The sequence below is a fragment of the Felis catus genome, chromosome A2, assembly GCF_018350175.1.
Source record: "Felis catus isolate Fca126 chromosome A2, F.catus_Fca126_mat1.0, whole genome shotgun sequence".
In the NCBI taxonomy this organism is placed as follows: Eukaryota; Metazoa; Chordata; class Mammalia; order Carnivora; family Felidae; genus Felis; species Felis catus.
The window spans coordinates 150,212,831-150,236,259 of record NC_058369.1 but is presented as its reverse complement, the minus strand read 5'-3'; the positions used below and the strand labels follow the sequence as shown (position 1 = coordinate 150,236,259).

Sequence of the window (23,429 nt, the reverse complement as noted above, 5' to 3'; positions counted from 1 at the left end):
CACAATAGAGGATTTATACTCATCAAAACTATGTGCTTCTTTCAGTAAACAAGGTTATGAGTGAAGTCATCAGTTCTGTAAAAAGAAAGGGAAGAAAACAACTAGTTCAAAGAGAGCATTTTTCCCCCTTCTTTTTGGTATGCAATGCCACATATTTGAACAATTAGTATCAAGTCAATTCAATGGTAGAATGTGGTGTAATATATAAGCATGGCTTGGAGTCAGGAGACTTTGACTTTACTCCCACGATTTATTATACTAGTTGTGTGACTTTAGGATAAATTGCTTGAAACTGTAGTCTAAGCTATTTGTCTGTAAATTTAAGATATTATTTAACTATAGAAACTTTAAAGCTTTGGGCTTTCTGCAAAGTGGAGAGCGAAACTCTTCCCTTAACCAAGAGTCTTTGAAGGAGGCTAGAGTGGTCCCAGGTCAATCTCCTCCCTCTCCCCCCAACCCCCACCGATCCATGAAGAAACAAACAGAAATCCCCAGTGAATACTTCTGATTTGTTAAAATTAAATACAATAAAACATAACATAGAAATCAAATATAATAAGATATTGAAATGATCGGATAGAGAGGATAAAATAATTGTGGATCAAATGTTTCCAGAAATTAAAGATGGAATAAAAACTGAAAAAGTGTCAAAATATAAATCTAATGAAAATAACAGGCATGTTTGAAAAAAAACCACTTAGGACATTTATAAATAAAATATAATTATTATAATTAATGTCTTAGTGGATGAATTACACAGCAGAATATATGCAGCTGAAGAGAGTTAAATCTGAAGGAAATACTCAGACTATAATACATACAGACAAGGCAGTAAATATGGAAGAGAGATTAAGCTACATGGAGGATATAATGAATATGTATAACACATCTAATTGGAGTTCCAGAAGGAGAAAATAGAGAAGAGGCAATATTTGAAAATATAAAGGCTGAAATTCTCCCAAAACTGACAAAAGGACATGAATCCAGAGAGAACGGGAAACAAGAGTCCAAAATAGAGAAATAAAAAAGCCACACCCAGATACATGTTAGGAAAACCAAAGAATATCAAAGACAAATAGAAGATCTTAAAAGCAGGCAGAGAAAAAAGGTAGATAATTTACAAAGGAGGATAAGTAGCTACCAATATCTGAGCGGCAACAGTGGAAACCAGAACAGAGTGGAATAGTATCTTCAAAGTTCTGAAGAGAAAATAACTGTCAACCTAGATTTGTGGATTTAGCAAAACTATTTTTATAGGACAAAGGCAATAAAAGACACTTTCAGATAAATAGAGATTGCATTTACAACCAAGAAACCTTCTGTAAAGGAATTTGTAAAGAATGTACTTTAAAAAGAAGAAAGATGATTCTAAAAACAAGTTCCAGGATACCCACATGCAAAAGAACGAAGTCTACAAAAAATTAGCTCAAATTGGATCAAAGACCTGAAACCACAATACCCTTGGAAGAAAACATAGGGGTAAATCTCCATTATCTTGGATTTAGCAATGGTTTCTTAGGGCACCAAGGGCACAAGAAACAACAACAACAACAACAAAAATTGGACTTCAAAATTAAAAATTTTGTGTATCAAAGGACATTATCAAAAATGAACCTACAGAATGGGAGCTATTTGTAAATCATAAAAATCATGTGTCTAGCATCCAGAAGTTATAAAGAACTTGCATAACTTAACAACAAAAAGACAAACAACCCAGTTGAAAAGTGGGGCAAACACTTGAATAGACATTTTTCCAAAGAAGATACACAAATGGCCAACAAACACACGAAAAGATGTCCAACATCATTAGTCATTAGAAAAATTCACATCAAGACTGCAATGAGATACCCACTTCATGCTCAGTAGAATGGCTATAGTTTTTTAAATGGAAAACAAGTGTTGGGGAGGATATGGAGAAATTAGAACCCTTGTACATTGCTTATGGGAATTTTAGATGGTGCAGCTGCCATGGAAAAAACTTTGATGGTTCCTCAAAAAGTTAAACATAGAATTACCATATGAACTAGCAAACCCACCTCTAGTTATTTACCCCCCCCCCAAATTGAAAACAGATACTTGTACACAAATGTTCATAGCAGCACTATTCACAATAACCACATTATGCTGAGTGAAAGAAGCCAGACACAGAAGGTCACATACTGTATGACTCTGTTTGAAATATTCAGAATAGGCAGATCCATAGAGACAGCAGATTACTGGTCGCCAGTGTCTGAGGAGAGGGAGGAATGGGAAGTGACGGCTTAACAGCTGTAGAGTTTTCCTTTTGGGATAATAAAAATGCTCTGGAACCAGATAGAGGTGATGTACTAAATGTACATCTGAATTATACACATTACAGTGGTTAAAACTGAATTTTATGTGATGTGAATTTTACCACGATAAAGTTGACAGGTGCAAAGAAATTAACAAACATATAGGTAAATTCAGAAATTGCATAATATTATTGATGATGATAATAATGTCTCATTCGTGTGGTTCTACGAGTGAGAATTAAAATAGTAGGCAACACAAACAAGTGAGTTGAGAAAGGAGTAATCAAGAGTTATAGCATTAAAGTCCTTAGGAGACCCTTGAACATTGCTTGTGGGAATTTTAAGTTTTGAGAGCCGATGACTCTCAAGTGCTTTTAATTGTGATCTATAACAATAAATGTTTTATATTGTCACCCAGTGTCCACACATTGGTATATGAAACAAAAATTTTACAAAATAATCCTTGCCCTAAGTATGTATATTGTACACTGTTTTCTAATCTAATTAGTTTCTTTTTTTAAAAAATGCTAATCGTGTACCATTAAGTTGATCTCATAACTCACTAAGGGACTATAACACACTACTTAAAAAAACTGGTGTAGTGTGTGATATCACCCAAGTAAAAATGTGGACAAGCAAAAAAAATAGAAGAAAAGATCTTGAGTAGTTCAATTATCTACTCTAATGCTGGGTCAGCAAGCATATGCAAATGGCAAATTGGTGGTATTTTCCAAGGTCTTTTGAAGGAGTCACCATGTTCCAGTGTAGTAATCTCCATGGCTCAAAAGTGTATTCCTACTAATGCACTGGAAACATTTTGAACAATTCTGAATTTGTGTAGTGTTCTGTAAACTGCCAAGATAAAGTTCTCTTGAGTTATTCAATGTGGATACAGCTAATGGAAAGGATTTCATATTTATGCACGTTGCAGAATGATCCATCTCAACTTGAAGAAATAAGATCTGAGTGACGTTCTTACTCTTGTTATCTTGGACAGCAATCTCACTTCTCCTGGTTTCAGTTCCCTCATCTGCAAAATTAAAGGGAGCTTTAAGTTTTTCCTAAAAAGGAAATCTGTAATTCACTCTAACAAGTCTACATAGACCTGTGGTTTCTCTCTCTCTCTCTCTCTCTCTCTCTCTCTCTCTCTCTCTCTCTCTCTCTCACACACACACACACACACACACACACACAACTGCATTACATTAAGATGAAGGAATTTTAATGTAAACTCGTATGAAACATTCACAGCATTGGCATCAATCTGTTTTAAAGCAGGAAGTGATGAGAGGTGATGATTTATTGAGTGTATTTCTTATATATTTTCAGACATGACTTTTGATTTATAAGACATTTATGGCTTTTTAAACATCAGTTGTTGACTGGGTGTGGTATAGTTTAGTTACTGCGACTTCAGGAGTTCTACCAGGTTAAGAAAGGGGATTATACTGGTCTGAGCCTGTACCAGTAAACATGTCCATATTGCACGGTAGCCAAATGGCTCATGTTTAAGTTCTTGTTCCAATTGCTGCAAGGTACCTCAAGGAACAATATTTGGTAAGTTATGTTTATACACGAGATATAAATGTCTGTTTTTGCCACAGAGTTTATGTTAGCTCGTCATTGTAACCATCCGTGCTGTAAAGTGAGATGTGACTAAGAGATTTGGTATCTTCAGTCCAGCACAGTCTGGTAAGATTCCTACGAGATGAAAGAGTGGAAAAGACACTCCACTTCAATCATTCTCAACTATTTTCAGTTCCCTTAAAGCCTTTTGATGATGCTTGTTTATTGTTTTTTTTTTTTTACATGTGTGTGTGGAAGATTTCATAGATAAACAGAATAGTATAATGATCCCCACTTAACTTTAACGGTGAATATTCTACCACTCTTGTTTTATCTATTCCACCCACTCCCCAGCCTATTTAATTATCATTATTTTTAGAGTTTTTAAGGTAAAATTCACATACATTGAAATGCACAGATCTTAATTGAACAATTTTAATAACTAGTTACACTTGTGTACCTACAGTCTTACCAGCATTCCATCTTGTGAGAAAGTCCTCTGCCCTTCCCAGCTGATCCCCCAAGTCCCCCAAAAGCCACCACTGATTTTTTTTTCCACTTTAGATGAGTTTTGCCTATTCTAGAACTTCATGTAAGTGGAAACATTAATTATATACCCTCTGTGTCTGGCTGCTTTTCTCCACATCAGGTTTGTGAGATTCAGTCATGGTGTTGCAGGTATCAGAACATTACTAATTTATCCTTTTTATTTCTGAGTGGTAATATACCACAGCTTACTTACTCATCGTCTTGTTGATGGACCTTTGGGTTGTTTTCAGTTCTTGGCTACTGTGAATTAAACTGCTATGAACACTCTTTATACAACTCCTTTTGTGAACATATAGTTTCACTTATCTTGGGCAATGACCTGGATCTACAATTGCTGATCATAAGGTAAGTATATGTTTAACTTTATAAGAAACTACCACGCCCTTTACCACACTTTTACACTCCCACCAGCAGTATGTATGGGTTCTAATTGTTTTACATCCCCATCAACACTTGGTATTTGTCAGTCTTAAATTTTAGCCATTCCAGTGGGTGTGAAGTAGTACCTCCATTTAGTGTTAATTTGCATTTCTCTAATGGCTAGCTATTGAACATGTTTTCATGAGCGCACCCTTTGGCTTAATATGTTTTTCACATGTGGTTCCCTTGCCCAGAACATTTACTACCACGCTTTTCTGATTAACTACTTACTCCTTATCTAGTCCTTACTTTATTGAAAGAAATCCTTCCTCCCATAAAGTTAGGAGATGAGGAAATAAGCCTAAAAGCTACATAAGAACCAGTTTTCTAGACTCAGCATCAACCACTGTCTTTTCAAAGGGCACTGAAAGCTTAGGGCAGGGGAAACTCCCCTTTCCTCAACCCTCCTCTAATTCCCAATTTAGGAAATACCAACAGCCCAAGTCATAGTTGCTCATTCAATTTGATGTTAAGAGGTACAAGAAGCTTGTAAGGCTGGGACGTAAGATACCATAAAACCTAAAAGGAAAGTACTATGTGGAAATTTTATTGAGGAACAATAAGCACCTCAGCTTCAATATTTCCCTTTGAAGAGATAATCCTGTGGCTTTCAAGCCTGTAGAGAAATAGGATGATTACAATTTACAGCATGAGAAATACTATTTCTTTGGAATATGGACTCTAAGTTACCATTGATTAGAAAAGCATGGCATTCTCCTGCTGTGTTCTGTATAGCTTCTTCCCTGACCTGTTCCCAATGTCTTCCAAGAAGATAAGCAAAAAATGTTCTCAGGCCTCCCTTAGTCTGACCTCCAGTGACTGCCTGGGGGTTGAGGAGAAGCTTGCAAGGATCCTGTGTGGGAAGAGAGTAGGACTGCTATCAGAAGGATTACAGTCTATGCTTTCCAGATCTTGCCACCCTTGGCTGCTGGCCTTTTGGTTTCCTCCCACTGAGAGAAAGATTTAGTCATGTGTTTATAATTGGTTATGCCTCTGAGTAGGTACTTTTGGCACACCATTTTTATCCCCTTGTAACCCAACATTCCTATACATGCCGATAAGCTTTCTATTGCCAATACCTGCACCCCTTAGGCTGAGAGCTTTCTTTGACCACAGGAGCATTCAGGGTGCCAGGCGGGCAGGAAGTGCCAGCACATTAACATCCATGGGAACAGCCTCAAACTAATGACAGGTGGGGGTTCAGTGGCTAAGTCCTCCACGTTTTTCATCCTTGGAGTGCAACAATGACCAGATATGCTCTACACCACCTCCTAGAGGAACACGTTTGGAATGAGCCCAAGTTTCCCACAGCTGTAGCATACTCCTAGATTCATCTCCTGGCTCACTGCCCCTTCCCCAGCCCAATGTTTCCTGAGATCACCTCCCAAATAAACTTGTAGCCTTGGTCCTAGTCAGGGTCTGTTCTGGAGAAACCCGATCTAGGCTAGCTTTAAATCAAGCAAACGCACTAATAAAATATTAGGATGAAGATATTGGTAGTAAATCTTCTGATGCTTCAGATGGTTCACATCCAGCATTCCTAAGGACCTAGAATTCATTTCCTCTGAGTTTACCTAGCATTATCCCTGAAATATTACTGTTCGAGAATTCTCCTGAGATAAAGATCCAGCTTAAGGAATGATCTCAAAACCATGGAAGTGTGTCTCACATATTTGAGTTCAGATGAATAGTCAGCTAATTGATTTCTCAAAGCAAATTGGTATAATGTATAATACTGTTTCCCAGCATATTAAGATATTTCTGTGTGTAATAAAAGGTACCCTCAACATATTGATATTTTAGTTTTACTCACTTGAGCATATTTTTGTTTCCAAAAATGGAAAGGAAATGTAATTTTGCTGAAGAAAGACAGCTGATGCTGGTGTATGTATAGGCATGCGTGTATATGGACCCAGGAGTCCTCAGTATCCCTTGCCCTCCACACCCTCACCTAAAATATTTTGGAAAGTTTGGGTTTATGGATGTGTCATGAGTTAAGCTTGGTAAATATCTCCACATAATATTTTTATAGGTCAAGAATCTGAAGAATATCACAAAATCGAAATAGCATTAGGGTTTCGTGGCTCAGATGCTAGAAATCTCCTGGCACCAAGATAGGTTTTGCCTCATTATCCATTAACATATCTCTTCTTAAATCACAATCCCAAATCCATAAATTCAGGTCTGAGCCTTAGTTTCATTGCCCTCCTCAAAATATTATCTTCCAGATACTTTAGTGTTAATTTCACTGATGCCTTCTAGTGCCACTGGCTTATGTCATGATGCTTTTAGAGAAATTCTTGAAGGCAACATAGGTGCAATGCAAAGCAACCTACTGGTCCAATTACAGGTTATCTAAATCTCCATCTTTTTGCTAATCAATTAACAATGAAAGACCATGCACTTTCCCTAATCATAACACCATTTTTGGCCTCCCTTCCTGCCATGTTTTTTTTTTTTTTTTCCTGAGGGAACTGGGTCAAGCGTTAATGAACATCTACAGTCATACTTTGTTTTATTGTGCTTCGCAGGTACTGTATTTTTTACAAATTGAAGGTTTGTGGCAACCTTGAGTCAAGCAAGTTTATTGGCACCATTTTCCCCATGTTTGCTCATTTTGGGTCTCTGCCTCACATTTTGATAACTCTTTGCAATATTTTTCAAATGTTTTCATTATTATTATATTTGAATTGCTGCAATCTCATGAGAAAACTTTAGCAGACGAGGAGTTGCTTCTCATGGATGAGCAAAGGAAATGGTTTCTTGAGATGGAATTTACTCCTGGTGAAGATGCTGCAAAGTTTGTTGAAAGGATTTAGAATATGACATAAACTGAGTTGATAAAGCAGTGGCAGAGTTTCAGAGGATTGACTCCAATTTTGAAAGTTCTACTGTGGGTAAAATGTTATCAAACAGCACCACATGCTACAGAGAAATCATTTGCAAAAAAGGAAATCAATCAATACGGTGTATGTATTGTTGTGTTATTTTAAGAAATTGCCACAGCCACCCCAGTCTCCAGCCACCACCACCCTGATCAGTCAGCAGCCATCACCATTGAGGCAAGCCCCTCCACCAGCAAAAAGATGGTGGCAACTCACTTAAAGCTCAGATGATGGTTAGCACTTTTTAACAATAAAGAATTTTTAATTAAGGTATGTACATCATGCTATTGCACACTTACTAGACTATAGTTTATACATAACTTTTATATGTACTAGGAAACCAAAAACTTCATTGGACTCACTTTATTGCAATATTCACTTTATTGTGGTGGTCTGGAATTGAGTCCACGATATCTCTGAGGTATCCTGTATTCTGATTATTCTTTGGTTCTCCCCAGATCTGTTCTGTTTTCCTCTTCTGTGTTCTTTGCCCTGGGAAGCTGACCTCTATGGGCTATGTCACCCTCTAGCAAGTAGGAGGCACCAGCAGGAGGTCAGAATGTGGATGGAGAGAGATGCCAGGGCATTTATTCCCTCCCAAACACTCTGCTTCCCTGAGGTCTATGGCCTTATCACCAAACCACAGCTACCATGGGGAAGTCCCTCTCTGACTTTAGCTCTCAACCAGGGTCTTGGTAATAGGGTTGTCTCCCCCTGCTGTTCAGGCTGGGGATTGCAAATGATCTCCGCTGTCCTTAGTCTCTTGTTCCTCCCCCGCGGGTTCCTGTAATCCTACCGGTATCTCTATAAATAGTTCCTTAAATAAAAAGCCTCTACACAACAAAACTGAGTGTGCCCTCTGTTTCTTGTTGAGCCCCTGGCTGATGTAGCCTCCTACCTTCAACTTTTCAGCGGTCCATGACACAGTGACAGATTTAGGGATCACAACCAGATCCCTCTGGGCCTGGAATCAAGTAACCTGTGCACATAGAGACATCACATTTCCCTGTGACTACTTGCAATATTCCGCAGGAAACACGATGTCGGAAATTGAAGAAAAAAAAAAAAATAGAAGCATGTGTCTGAAGCAACTACGCCATTTGATCTAGAAGCCCATAGGAAAATATTATATTTGCATCTTTCAGGGTCACGAATGGTATTTTCTGGGAGCTGAAACAGAACTTCGGAAAATCTGGAAACTTCGGAAACTACCTACCTATGAAGGTAATGGTATGTACATCAGTTAGCTGTTGCCACAAGAACTCTGTGTAACAAACTTTCCCCCAAACTCAGTAGAATAACAGTCATTTAATCTTACATAGCTGCAGGTCACATGGCCAAACCAAAGTAAAGGAGTGGGAGAAGGATGTCCCTTTCATGGAGGGGAAAGGTGTAAACATTTTTGACAGTGACTTACGCAGTGAGTAAGCTACAGAAAGGTCATTCAAGGGCAGCTACAGTTTGTTCAGTTAAAGAGGTGGAAAAAAAATTTCTTTCAGTTTTCCTCTCATTCAGCACAGATGAACTAGTGTGACTTTTTAAAATACCAGGCTAAAATAAAATAAAATAAAATACCAGGCTAAATGTCTCCATGCCCAGAAATGGTTTCTTGATACAAAGATGACATTGCCCTAGAAATGGAGGCATTTTGAGGTTTTAGATGTTAAGCAAATGTTACAGAGATTCCATTATCTGTTCGTGACTAAACTGTGATTGCCAGACTCTGAGACCTGAATCTAGCCCTGTTCATTTATTTTTCCCCACAAGATTCATTTTCCAAAAGAATTACTCTCATTCTGAATCCTGACTATGGAATATGCCTATTAGTGACTCCACAGTCTGGATATCCAAAATCTGGGATCCAGACCACTTATTCCAAGTGGTACCCCAAACCAGTATTCCTTTATCTGCATAGGGTTTTCTCAACTAGTAACTGATTTGTAGTTTAGCTGAGGTTTATGCAATTTGGAAGGGGTTAAAAGTCAAGATTCCAATAGCTTTCACCAGTTTAGTACGAACTGATTCTTTTTTGCCTTGAGAAGGGGGAGAGATGTTTCCCTTGCATAGGATTAAAAAGGAACAAGAGCCCTTACTTATCTTGGTCATCTTTGGGAAGGAAAGACGTGTTTACAATGGTGAGCAGCAAAGACAATAGCTAGAAGGTCAACCAGAAATCTCCATTACGCTCCTAGCAGTGTGTGAATCCAATGAGTGTCCATAGATGATAGACTGATTTCAAAAGAAACATTAGCTTGGGGGGCACCTGGATGGCTAAGTCGGTTAAGCATCCAGCTTCGGCGCAGGTCGTGATCTCATGGTTTGTGAGTTCGAGCCCCACATTGGGGGCTTCACTGTGTGCAGAGCCTGTTTGGGATTCTCTCTCTCTCTCTCTCTCTCTCTCTCTCTCTCTCCCTCCCTCCCTCCCTCCCTCCCTGACTTGCACTCTCTCTCTCTCTAATAAACAAACAAAAAGAAAGAAACATTATCTTGTGATTCTAGCTCGGAAGTGTCAGTATGGGAATTAAGAGCAGGGTAATGCAAATATGGTTGGCAGTCATGACAGACTCCACCGATCAGATGGTACTGGGACTGGAATTTAAGAACAAATTGGTTTGAATAGCTGAAGAATGAGGGAACATGAACTGGGGGACAAAGAGTGAGTCAAGTTTTGGCATGAATGAACATGAAAGTGTACTGGGTAGTGAAAAGACCACCTTGACCAAAATGGGGAAGTGGTCACAAATTAGATGAGATAGCAATTATAGTACCAGATTATGGGGGTCCTAATAAGCAAAGGAACTTAAAGGGTATTTGGGGGATGTTAGAAGCTGCCAGAATTCCTTGGCAGGGAGATTACTTAGTACAAACATCTCCAGTTGTCACAACAGGCTGGTTTTCATTGTAACTCTTGGCCCGCTTTTGACTTGGAGATAGTAATGATCATGGTGGTTGAAAGAGGAGATGATTCATGGGTATTTTGACTCCTTTACAAATTTGATTTTAGCCTGAATCATAGAAAGAGTCTGCGGCCTTTTCCCATGGTTTTTGTTGGCAGCAGCTGTGTGTTCCCATGAGAACATACGTACTTACCTACTCAAACCCTCCTCTTAAATTTATGCTCTGGGCCTCTGTTCACTTGGATGTTTTCATCTTTTCTACAGAACATGTTCACATATAAGCTTAGAGCACAATCCATGTTTCTTCAACAACTGAGGATTCATTTTGAATATTTTCAAATACATAAAACTCCAGGTATAACTCCAAACAAAACATGATGAAAGGAGACATTTGGATAAGCCGTGGTATGATAACATCACACTGAACACCATCTGCTGTGAACACTTCAGCTTTCTGCAGTGACCAGATGAAGGAAATGTGGTTCATTGTGCTTCTTCAGTGGTTAATTCTAGAAAGCTTTTGCTAAACTTTCATCCAAAATAGGAAGAACTTATCTCCCATGTGTTGAAGAATGTTGCCATCCTGGGGGTAACATTGCCCTTTTTATCTCTGGGAAAGAAGTTTCCCTCTTGCTAATGGCAAAGCAGTCAACACTTACCTCCAAACTTCTGCACTGAACTCTTTACTCATATAGGACATACTAATTTCTATGTTGCTTTGTTTCTTTGCCAAGTGCTAATGGCTTGAAATCCAAAATAAATGAAGTTAATTAACAGCAGTTGTATATTTTTGAGAACCTTTGAATTTGGTTATTGTGGACTTTTCTAAGATACTGCTTTCCTTAATTTATACAAAAAGTATTTATTGAGCTAGACCAACTGCTGGTGATTCAGACATGAATAACACTTCCTCTGGAGTGTTTCAGGTAAGACAGATAGGTAAAAAATAGGCTGTAATAAAATTTAATTATGCCCTTTAATCGAGGTGCTCAAGTTCTGTGGGAATGTAGAAGAAAACATCATTGATTCCGTGGCTCCAAGGAGACCATCACAGAGCAGAAGGCATTTGGGCAAGTCTTGAAGGAGAGGCAAGAGTTCCCTAAGTGGAGTGTGAGCATTAAAGTAGAGATCAGAATGAAAAAAAAGCACATCAAAGTGTGGTGCTAGCTGTTACTTCTTTTCACTCCAGATGAGACAGGAATCCAGGGGGAGACAGGTGTCTGGGAGGCTGTTCTCTAAAGTACAGACTTCTCAGCTCGGACCTGTTACAAGCAGAAATTTCAGGACTGCAGAATCAGGCTGATGAAGTCATGAGGGTAGGACTTGTTGGGGGAGCCGGATACTTGCAAACACCTTCATGGAAATGAAGCGATGGACTCACGGGCATGTTTTCCAGACTGTCAGGAGGCATGATTTCAGGAGGAGAAGCTAGCTAGCTATGTTCTTCTAGAGGGAAACTAAGGGAAACACCCCAAGGTTTTAGGAAATGCAAGTGGTCCCAGCCTCTTTCCCTAGTCCCAAGAACGTTTCATTCAGTACCATTTTCCTGACTATGCACTTTTCACTTTATTAAAATGTGAGTTCATTCCCTGCATCAGTTTTGTACAGCTGCCATAACAAGTCACCACAAACCTGAACAACAGAAATTTATCCTCTTTCTGTTCAGTAGGGCCAGAAGTCTGAAATCAAGGGGTCAGCAGGGCTGGTTCCTTTGGGAGAAGAGGAGGGAGACTGTTATGTACCCGTCCCATCACTTCCTTGCCTCTCATGGACGCCATGCGTCTCTTTCTCCATCTTCACATTGCCCTTCTTGGCGTCTCTATGTGTCTCATCCCCTCTCTTGTAAGGATGCCAGGCATTAGATTTGTGGCCCACCCTAAATCCAGGATGATCTCATCCCAAGATCCTTAACTTAATTATGTCTGCAAAGATCCTGTTTTCAAACAAGGTCACAGTCACAGTTTCCAGGAGTTAGGACTTGGGCATATCTTTTGGGGGCACAATATTCAACCACTGTGCCTGCCCTTTCATTGCCTTTATCTGGTGGCTTAATGCTATGGATGTCTTCTGAGCACTCATAAATGGGCTGTTTGACCTTGTTCATAAACTAGCTACTGGGACACAAAGACTCAGTATGTTAATTCTCTTTGGCCAGGGGTAAAATGAAAGTCCAAAGTATACAGCTCCCTGTCTCAAGAGTTTTCTTACTGGAATCTTTGACCATCAAAGATGTGATCATCAAAGATGTGAGCTCTATCTGCAAAAGTAGTAAAACAATTTTACTAGAGGAAGGTGGGGCAACTTCAAAAACACCTTTCTTGCTTTTTACATTCCCTGTGGTTGTAGTACACTCAGCCTCTTGTAAACTGGAATAAATTATTTAGAACTCTAACAGTTAAATGGCATGTTGGGTTCCAGTTCCTTAATCAGTGGCTATAGAGTTCACCAGAGTCAAGAAACTCAGAGAGGAAATCCAGCTCACTACATTTATCGAAGGTAAAGGGGTTGACCTATTGTTTCCTGCTGAGTCCCAGATCGGTTTTGGCAGAGCAACGCTTTCAAAATGTGTTCAATAAAGCAAGTTCTGCTTTGATCTTCCCACAAATCTCTTTTTTCTCCCTTTGCTTATAAACGTGTTCTCTAGAATCTGAGAATTTAGGATGATTTCCCCAAGAAACCTCATTTCTGGAGCGAAATGAAATGCTGGGCATTGTAAACAAAGCACACCCAACCTTTGGTCAAGTCTAATTTAAAGTGAGAGCAGTCAGCCTGTTGTCTTACCCCATGGCCATACCCAAGCAGCTGAACATGGCTGGAGACAGACTCAACCACGCTGACTGCACTCACTTCAAAGTCATGATCACTAGGGCCAGTTGCTTCTTGGCCATCCTTCTCTATTTCTCTCCACTATTCCCAATCCTGAACGACTATTTCATACCTCTTCTCTCTCCCCAACCCTTCAACAATTCCTCCTCCACCCTCAAATGTTAGCTGACTTCCTTGCTATTATGAAAAATACTGCAATTCAGAAGAGCATTTCCACACACTCCACCACCTCCACAGCTACCCTCTGCCTTCCCTCTGTCACTACTGATACATATCTGTGCTCCTAAGGCAGTTCTGTCTAGCTGTGTACAGACCCCGTTCCCTCTTGTGTACCAAGAATATCACTTCTGTGACTTTTCCTCTCTTTCCTGCATTATCAGTTTTTCCCTTTTGCCTGGATTACTCTTATCAACACACAAACATGCTGCAACACTTCCCATCTTAAACATACATGTGTGTGTGTGTGCGCGCACACACATACACACACACACACACACACACACACACACACACACACACACACACAATCTCTTTTGACCCCCACATCTCCTTCCAGCTAGCATACAATTTCTCTACAACAAAACTATTTGAAAAAGTTGTCTCTACAGACTGTCTCTGATTTCTTTTTTCTGTTGAACTCACTCCCTGTCTTGAACCACTGCTCCTTGGATCTTCTCAAGGTCACCAGTGACCTCCAAATTGCTAAATCCAATGGTCAATCCTCAATCCTCACCTTACTTGAACCTTCTGCAGCATTTGGTAGCTAATCTCTTCCAACCTTTAGGAGCACTTTCTGAACTTGGCTTCTAGGACTCCATTCTCTCTTTTTCATTGGCCTCTCCTCAGTCTCCTTTGCTGGTTCCTTCTTATTTCCTTGATCTCTAAATGATGGAATGCTTATAGAGCTTATAGAAGACCAGACATCTTCTCTAACCTCACTCACTCTGGGGGTGACGCTGGACCATCTCATGACTGGAACCCCCACCTATGTTCTTTAAGACCTGTGCACACAGAGAGCTGCTTACTTGGATCCTCACTTCTGATGTTCTATCAAGGGGGCTTTTATTGGCCCAGGCAGTACTGGACTCTCCTATGGAGAAACCTGGAAGTCCTAGAGAATAAATGTCCCCAAGAGCAAGCCCTCAACCAAAGATGGATGGCAATTTGGTGGGTAATAAACCTAGCTTTCTGATCCCTCAGGATGCCTTTGAGGCCTATTCTACACTCTTTCCTAGAATTCCACAATGGGAATAGAGTTAAGTTGCTGAAAGGGATAACTTACTTCATAGTGTACCTTTTACTTCCTTCCTCTTTTGCTTTCACTTCTCTACTGGTAATTCCTGGACCTTCCTCCCAAACAAACTGCTTGCACTCAAATTCTTGTCAGGGTCTGCTTCTAGGGGAACCCAAACTAAGACAAATGCTCCTTCTATGCCAATGACTCCCATATTTATATCTCTCATCTAAACATCCCCCAAATTCCAGAATCATATATCCAATGGCCCTCCCCCACAGCTCTGAATGGATATCTAGTCTCCATCTCAAACTTAATGTGTCCACAAGTGAGCTCCTGATTTTCTCTCCAAACTGCACTTCTCAAGTTGAAGCCATTTTTTACTCTTTCACACTTATGTATCACCCAACCAAATCTGTTGGGTTTACCCTCAACATATGTGCAAAAACCTATCTCTTCTCATCTACCCCTTGGGCCCTCACTCAAGCTGCCTTCCCTAGATTATTGAGATAATTTCCCAACTGCTCTCTTTCTCTCTCTTCATCTCTTGCTCCATTAAAGTCTATTTTCCTGGGGCACCTGGGTGGCTCAGTCGGTTGAGCGTCCGACTTCAACTCAGGTCATGATCTCACACTCATAGGTTTGTGCCCTGCGTTGGGCTTTGTGCTGACAGCTCAGAGCCTGGAGTCTGCTTCGGAATCTGTGCCTCCCTCTCTCTATGCCCCTCCCCCACTCATGCTCTGTTTCTCTCTCTCTCAAAAAATAAACATAATAATAAAAATTTTTTTAAAAAAAGTCTATTTGCCTCACAGCAGTCACAAGGATCCTTCTAAACCATAATCACGTTGTTACTCCTCTGCTCAAAACTTGTCAATGACTTCATCTCAGAGCCAGAACCCAAGTCCACAGTATGGCACATAAAGTCCCATATTGTCTGCTGCCTGTCTTAACCTCTGATCTTACCTCCCACCACTTTCCCACTCATTCTTTCTGTTGTGGGATCATTAGCAATACTTTCCTCTTAATACACTAAGCATGCTACTTCCTAGGACCTTTGGACTTTTCCCTGCAACCCAGAAAATTCTTATTCCAAATATCTACATGGTTTGCCTATTCATTCGTTCAAGTTCTTACTGAAATGTCATCTTACTTAGAAGGGACTTTCGTTGTTAGGTACAAGCCTACATGTTCTCCTATCATTCTCTTGTCCAACCCTTTGTTCCTCCAGCCTAGGAATGCTAGTGGCTTCCAGCCATTGTTGATTTCCAGGTTTCTTTAATGTGAATTATTTGGCCCCTCAGGTATTCCAATACCCATGCAATCAATTCTTCCCAATAAATTCCTCTCTTTTGATTCTATAGGCCTATTTCTGTTAGAGTGACTGAATCTGACAACTTGTATCAGTTTCAGTCCCAGAAGGAAACGTGTAATTAGAGGAAAGTTTAATAAAAGGAACTGTTTACACAGGTGTTGGTTTGGTTTTGGAGAAACAGCGAGGGATGGTACAGTAACTCTGGGCCAGGAACGGATTGGAGCCATTACTTACCAACTCCCAGGCCCAAGGGGGCAAGGCAGGGATTCTCAACCTCAGCACTAGCAACATTTGGGGCTAGATAGTTTTATGTGGTTGGGGGAGGACTGTTCTGCACATTTTAAGGATGTATAACAGCATCCCTGTCTTCTGCCCACTAGATGCCAGTAGCATTCCCCCCATCGGGACAATGAAGATGATCTCCACACATCACTAAATGTCCCCTAGGGGAAAGAAGTGCCCGAGGTTGAAACATACCAGGCAAGGGCAGCTTACTAGAACCCTAAGAGAGACAGGTGTAGTGAGATGGACATCCCACTCGCAAAAGCTTTAGTAGAAAGATATAGCTGAAACATGGTAATGTGATAGGAAAGGAGCCAGAAGAAGAAATATCCAAAATCAACTCTTTTCTTTTCCTGTAATCCTTTGCCAGCACTCCAACCAGCCAAACCAACCTGGATGCCGAAGTACAAAAGAGTATATTGTGTAGTCTATACATATCACCCTCTGATGACAGATAATGGAGTGGAGAAAGGTAGGGAACAGATCTAGAGAAGAAGACAGAAGGTATATGGTAACACTCCTGAATCCTCGTAAACACCCCCTGCATCCTGCCCTTTGTTGCTTTCCATAACACTTACCACCATTTGACATGCTATATATTTCCTTATTTGTCTACTGCCTTGTGTTCAGTGCCTGGTGCATTGTAGATGTTCAGTAAATGTTTGCCAAATGAATGAATCAATGAATGCATGATGGAATCCAACATGAGAAATTAAGTTCTGGATAGGTTTTACTCTGGAAACAAAGTATAAATCAGAGGACAAAAGGGAAATATTTAGTTTCAGAATAATACTACATAACAAGTTTATTAGTCACTCTTCCAAAGAAACAGAAGCAACAACATGTATGTGTATAAAGAGAGATTTCCTTTGAAGAGTTGGCTTACACGATTGTGGAGGCTTGGCAAATCAAATATCCAATGGAGTAGGCCATCAGTCTGGAGACTCAGGGAAGTGGTATAGTTTGAGTCCTTCTTGCAAGGGGGAGGTCAGTCTTTTCCCAGAAGGCCTTCAACTGATTGGATGAGGCCCACCCACTTTGTGAAGGGTAATGTGCTTTACTCAAAGTCCACCAATTTAAATGCTAATCATATCCAAAAAACAGTTTCATAGAAACCTCCAGAATAATGTTTGACCAAATATTTGGGCACTGTGGCCCAGTTGAGTTGATACGTAAAATGAACCATCACAGCAAGATTATAGCGTATTAAATTATATTTGTAGTATATAAATTATATTAAGGATTTATAGTCCGAAGAAAGTAGGCTGGGATCTTCAATCCTAACCTTTTACTTTTTCAAAAGGTAAAAAAAGAATAAAGTGAACTGCTACTGTTAACTTATGTATAATTATGTACTAATTATGAAGACAGGTATATCTTAACTAATCCTGTTCTACATTTTTATCATTTATTTGATAAAAGTCTTCTAGGCCAAATATATTGAATGATGAAATCGGAATCCAAAAACAATTTGTCTAAATGGTATGATAAATACAAGAAAATGAGGTTTCGTAAGGATTCAAATAAGATCCTTAAGGTAGAATATATAGAACTTAACATTGACTATGAAGTGTGATTTAAAGTAGCATATAATCACAAATATATGGAAATTAAACAACACCCTCATAAACAACCAATGGCTCAAATAAGAAATTGCCACAGGGGTGTCTGGGTGGCTCAGTCAGTTAAGTGGCCACCTCTTGGTTTCAGCTGAGGTCATGATCTCGTGGTTCGTGAGTTCAAGCCCCACGTCAGGCTCTGCATTGACAGTGTAGAGCCTGCTTGGGGTTCTCTTTCTCCCGCTCTCGCTGCCTCTCTGTCTCTCTGTCTCTCTCCTCTCTCTCAAAATAAATAAACAAACAAGCAAACTTAAAAAAAGAAATTGCAATGGAAATTAGTAAATACTTTGAAAGTGAAGACATAACATACTAAAACCCATGGGAGGCGGTGACAGCAATGCTCAGAGGGAAGTTTATAGCTGAACACATTAAAAAGGAAGAAAGATCTCAAACCAATGACCCAACTTTATACCTTGGAAAAAGACAAGCAAAGTTAACCCAAAGCTAGCAAAAGGAAGGGACGAATGAAGATTAGAGCAGAAACAAATGAAATAGATGATATAAAAACAATAAAGAGGACCAATTAAACCACATGTTTCTCTGAAAAGATCAACAAAACTGAAAAACCTTTAGCATATATGGCAAAGAAGAAAAGGAGGAGACATAAATAACTAAAATCAGAAATGAAAGTGAAGACATTACTACTGATTTTACAGAAATAGAAAGGATGATGAGGGACTACTTTAAAACACGTGAGGGTATGCCAGTCAGAGTGGCCAAAATGAACAAATCAGGAGACTATAGATGCTGGAGAGGATGTGGAGAAATGGGAACCCGCTTGCACTGTTGGTGGGAATGCAAACTGGTGCAACCGCTCTGGAAAACAGTGTGGAGGTTCCTCAAAAAATTAAAAATAGATCTACCCTATGACCCAGAAATAGCACTGCTAGGAGTTTACCCAAGGGATACAGGAGTGCTGATACATAGGGGCACTTGTACCCCAATGTTTATAGCAGCACTCTCAACAATAGCCAAATTATGGAAAGAGCCTAAATGTCCATCAACTGATGAATAGATAAAGAAATTGTTGTTTATATACACAATGGAGTACTACGTGGCAATGAGAAAGAATGAAATATGGCCTTTTGTAGCAACATGGATGGAACTGGAGAGTGTTATGCTAAGTGAAATAAGCCATACAGAGAAAGACAGATACCATATGTTTTCAGTCTTATGTGGATCCTGAGAAACTTAACAGAAACCCATGGGGGAGGGGAATAAAAAAAAAAAAAGAGGTTAGAGTGGGAGAGAGCCAAAGCATAAGAGACTCTTAAAAACTGAGAACAAACTGAGGGTTGATGGGGGGTGGGAGGGAGGGGCGGATGGGTGATGGGTATTGAGGAGGGCATTTTTTGGGATGAGCACTGGGTGTTGTATGGAAACCAATTTGACAATAAATTTCATTAAAAAAAACAAATTAATTTAAAAAAATAAAACACGTGAGGGTATAGAGACATTGGAACTCCTTACAATACTGGTGGGAATATAAAATGGTGCGGCCACTATGGAGAACAGTTTGGTGGGTACTCAAAAAATCGAACTTAGAATTACCATATGCACGGGCAATTTCACTTTTAGGTATACGCTCAAGAGAATGGAAAATCAATATTCAAACAAATACATGTGCTGGATGTTTATAGCAGCACTATTCACAATAGTTAAAAGGTGGACATAATCCAAATATCCATCAGTGGATGAATCGATAAACAAAGGTGGAATACCTATATAATGGAATATTATTCAACCATAAAAAGGAATGGAGTGCTGATATATGCTACAGCATGAATGTACCTCACAAACATTATGTTAAGTGAAAGAAGTCAGACACAAAAGGCTACATACTGAATGATTCCATTTATTTGAAATGTCCAGAATAAGCAGATCGATAGAAAGAAGACAGGTTGGTCATTGTCAGGGCAGTGCTGAGAGAGAGGAGAATGGGGAGTTTAATTAGCTATTTAATGGTCACAGAGTTTCTGGGGTAATGAAAATGTGTTGGACCTAGATGGAGGTAGGTGAGGGTTGTATAAAATTGTGAATGTACTAAATGCCACTGAATGGTTCACCTTAAAATGGTGGATTTAATGTTATGTGAATTTCTCCTCAATCTGAAGTAGAGTATAAAATGCACAGGAACTTAAGAGATATCCCGATTTTATATAGACTTTTTTTCTGGTAAAAGTAAAAGTAATAGAAAGTGTTGTGCTATTCAATTATTTAGTACCAATTAGGGTATTTAAAATGATTTGGAAGAGGAAAGCATATGCTCATTAATACAAAATACGCATATGACTACTAGACAGTAATAAGAAATCATAAGTTCTGGAGACGTAATGTATTCCCCTAATAATTTTTTTTTTGACTCTAAAGTTTTGAGAAGTTAACAGAGACTCTACCTCTGGTCAGTTACAAGGCTTGTGGGTTATTTTTAAGAAAACTACAGTTTATGTTTGCTGTGGTGTGTTTTGTTGCTATTTATACTCGGCCGCTAGAGGGGTGTCCATGATTTGATGTTTTAGGCTTTGTTCTGACACCTGTACACCAGCACACTGGGTTTATTATTTTTTTCACTTAGTTATTTAACAAGAATTTTTATATTCCTTATGAATGGGCCAGAAATAGTTCTACATGCTTTAAACAAATATTGAGTTATTCAATTCTCCTACCAACCTGATGATGTGGCCTCTATTCTTATCCCCATTTTACTGATGAAAACCCTGAGGCACAGATTGGTGAGACAAATTGCCCAAGTTCACACAGCCAGCTATTGGAGGAGCCAGGATTCAAGCCCAGACTCATGCTCTTCATGATCTTTCTCACAGTGCTGCCTTTGTGAAAAAGGGAGTATGTTTTAGAGACCACTGTTGTGTAGGGAAGAGGGATGGAAGGGCAATGCCCCAGGTCGTGGTAAATGTAGTATTCACAAAGAGGAAGCCACTTCACTCTAGATTCATTTCATTTTTGGTAGAGTTTCTAGACTGGAAGATGGAGTGAATACAGCATAAATTGTCTACGTGGGCAAGGCATTTGGCAAGTCCCCTCATAATTTATTTTAGAAAGGGTGTAATAATGGGAACTGGATTCTAGATCAATTAGGTGAATTCATGTCCCGTTGAATGACCATACCCAAAGAGGGGCACTTACTGAATTTCCTTTCACTCTGTTAAGAGGCCTCTTGTGGCAGGTCCAGAGCTTTGGGCTGCCTTTTTTGGGGGGCTGCTGCTCCTTTTAAAATTTTTAATAAATTTCAGTAAAGGATATCATTAAAACTCAATCTATTTTAAAGAAGATTGGTATCTGGTTCTTATGGGATAGGGCTGGGACAGGATAGTTAATGTGCTAGAAGCTAGAATGGAGAAAATGAACCTAACAAGATGGAATTTAACAGACATGAGAAGTCCTTTATTCAGATCTATAAAAACAAACAAATGTCCAAGACCTGGGTGGGGTTGAGATGGCTTAATGGCACCACATGGGGAAAAAGAAAAGACTCCAGTTTCTGTTGGCTGGAAGCTAAATATGAGTCAACAGCAAGTTGTTGCTGCTTAACAAAACAAAATAAAATAAAACCCTAAAGAAATCTTAACCTGGAAAAACAGAATTTTAGTATCTAGGGCGAGGTGCGGGAACCCTTTTGTTTCTCCTTCGCTGGTCAGCCCTTACCTGGAGAACTGAGTGGTCTTCCAGGTATTGTGTCATTGAAGGACAACATCAACCCATAGAGGTCCAGAAGAAGTGGCTGGGAAGAGGCAACTCTGAAACCATCTTCTGTGGAAAATGTCTGCAGGCATGGGGAATATAATTGATAAAGGATGTAATATGTTTTCAGTTACCTGGGTGGGGGGCAGGGGCTCAAGGAGATAAGAGATGACTTACTCTGTGCTGCTCCCTGACATAGAAAAGTGACAGAAAGGGAACTTAATATTGTGTCAACTCTCTGCCAGGAAATGATAACCATTTTACGTGTGTTGTTGCACTACCTCCCTGCACAAACTCTCTGAGATAGCCACTGGTGCATGTCTAGCACCTTAGGAGTGTTCTAATAACTCTCTTCCCTTTGAAGATCCAGCGAGGGGAAAGCATAAGCTTGTTCATATAAATACAGTACGCTGACACTGGGCTCCAATATTCACCTTGAAGACTAGGCAATCAACTTCAGAGGAAAAAGGTCCTTTGCTCATAGGGTCCAACACAGTGTTCACCACCCACTTCCTGTACTCAGACCAGGACAAGACTGGAGGAGGGCAGTGGAAAGGGGGATTTACTGAAAGCTGTCAAACCCAGAAATGGCACGTGCTTCCTTCCACCTCAGCTACTGCTGGCTGGTAGGCAGGACAAGAACTCTAGAGCTCTGCCTGTTCTCCAGGTCACTGCTATGGAACAGTATGGTATAGCCACCCCCAGTCACTGCTCTGCATCAGCAAGTCCCTGCCCACTGGCTCCTTAGCAGAGCCTTACTCCCACTTACTCTACCTTTGGGTTATTTTTCAAACAACAACTTGAAGATACTGTCCAAGAAATTATTTGGAAAATACTAAGGAAAGCATTAGCATTACAATCAATCACTCCTATACCTCCCTATGAAATATAAATCCCGCTCCCTGGTACCCAGGACTCTCCAGATACAAATGGAATGTGGTTTTCAATCTTTGTTCTATTACATCTCTACATAGGTTCTCTGTTTCATCTAAATTGAAGTTCTCATCCCTAGTATCACTCTGCCAGGCCTCTCCCTGTTGTTTCCTGCACTTGGAAGGACTTCTTTCTCTACACCTTTCAAAATCATACTCAGTAGTTCAAATTCCTTTTAAATATCATCTCCTTTTTGACCCTGCAACCACTGACCCATAGATGAAATGTTTCCTTCATTGAGCTCCATAGTACATAGCTAAAACTTTTGTATGGCACCTATGTTGCTACTTGCCAGTCTCTGAGACCAGTTTACATATTATGACATGGACAGCTTATTCATTTTGTTCCCTCTGTTTATAAAAATGGAATGTCTAGTGGTTTCACATTGCATAATGGCTCATTGTAACCCATTTCCTAAATGCGAAAAACAACTCGGAAAACTAAAAGGCAGCAACACCATTTTGTACTTCAACACTTGTGCAACTGGATATTTAAACCATCTATGATTGATAGGGTACAATGAGGAAACAGCTCTATTTTTCTTCTGCCTCTGCCTTGAAATACTCTGCTGGTTCTCCCTTCCCTCTCTCTCCCTTGGTGATATCATGGGCAGATCCAAAGGCTCTCCATTCACTTTCCATTTGCTCTTGAGTATTGAAACAGCTTGGCTTTTCAAGTATTAGAAGGTATTATCCAGTCAAAAACTTCAAACTGTCATCCAGGTCAGAGTGTTTCCCTTCCCTTAGCTCAGAACTGATTTTTGGTTTGAGGACTTACCAGTGGGAAAAAAGACATGTGGCCTATTCTTTTGCTTCCCTTTCTTTTTGCTTTCTCTTCCCCCAGCTTGCCTGGTAAGCATACCTGGAGCCACTCCTAATACACTGCCAGAATGCCTCTTAAATAAGGCTTGGAAAAAATGATAATTATAGTAAAT

The 23,429-nt window shown here is 39.8% G+C and overlaps 1 protein-coding gene across 1 annotated transcript in view; it reads left to right on the top strand.

The window, feature by feature from the left end:
* The window catches only part of LOC102902631, a 74,586-nt gene that overhangs the window by 18,441 nt on the left and 32,716 nt on the right, over positions 1 to 23,429 (top strand). Inside the window, exon 4 of the mRNA XM_045052640.1 lies at positions 8,839 to 8,917. Coding sequence (XP_044908575.1) covers positions 8,839 to 8,917 — 79 coding nt within the window. The remainder of the gene's footprint in view (positions 1 to 8,838; positions 8,918 to 23,429) is intronic.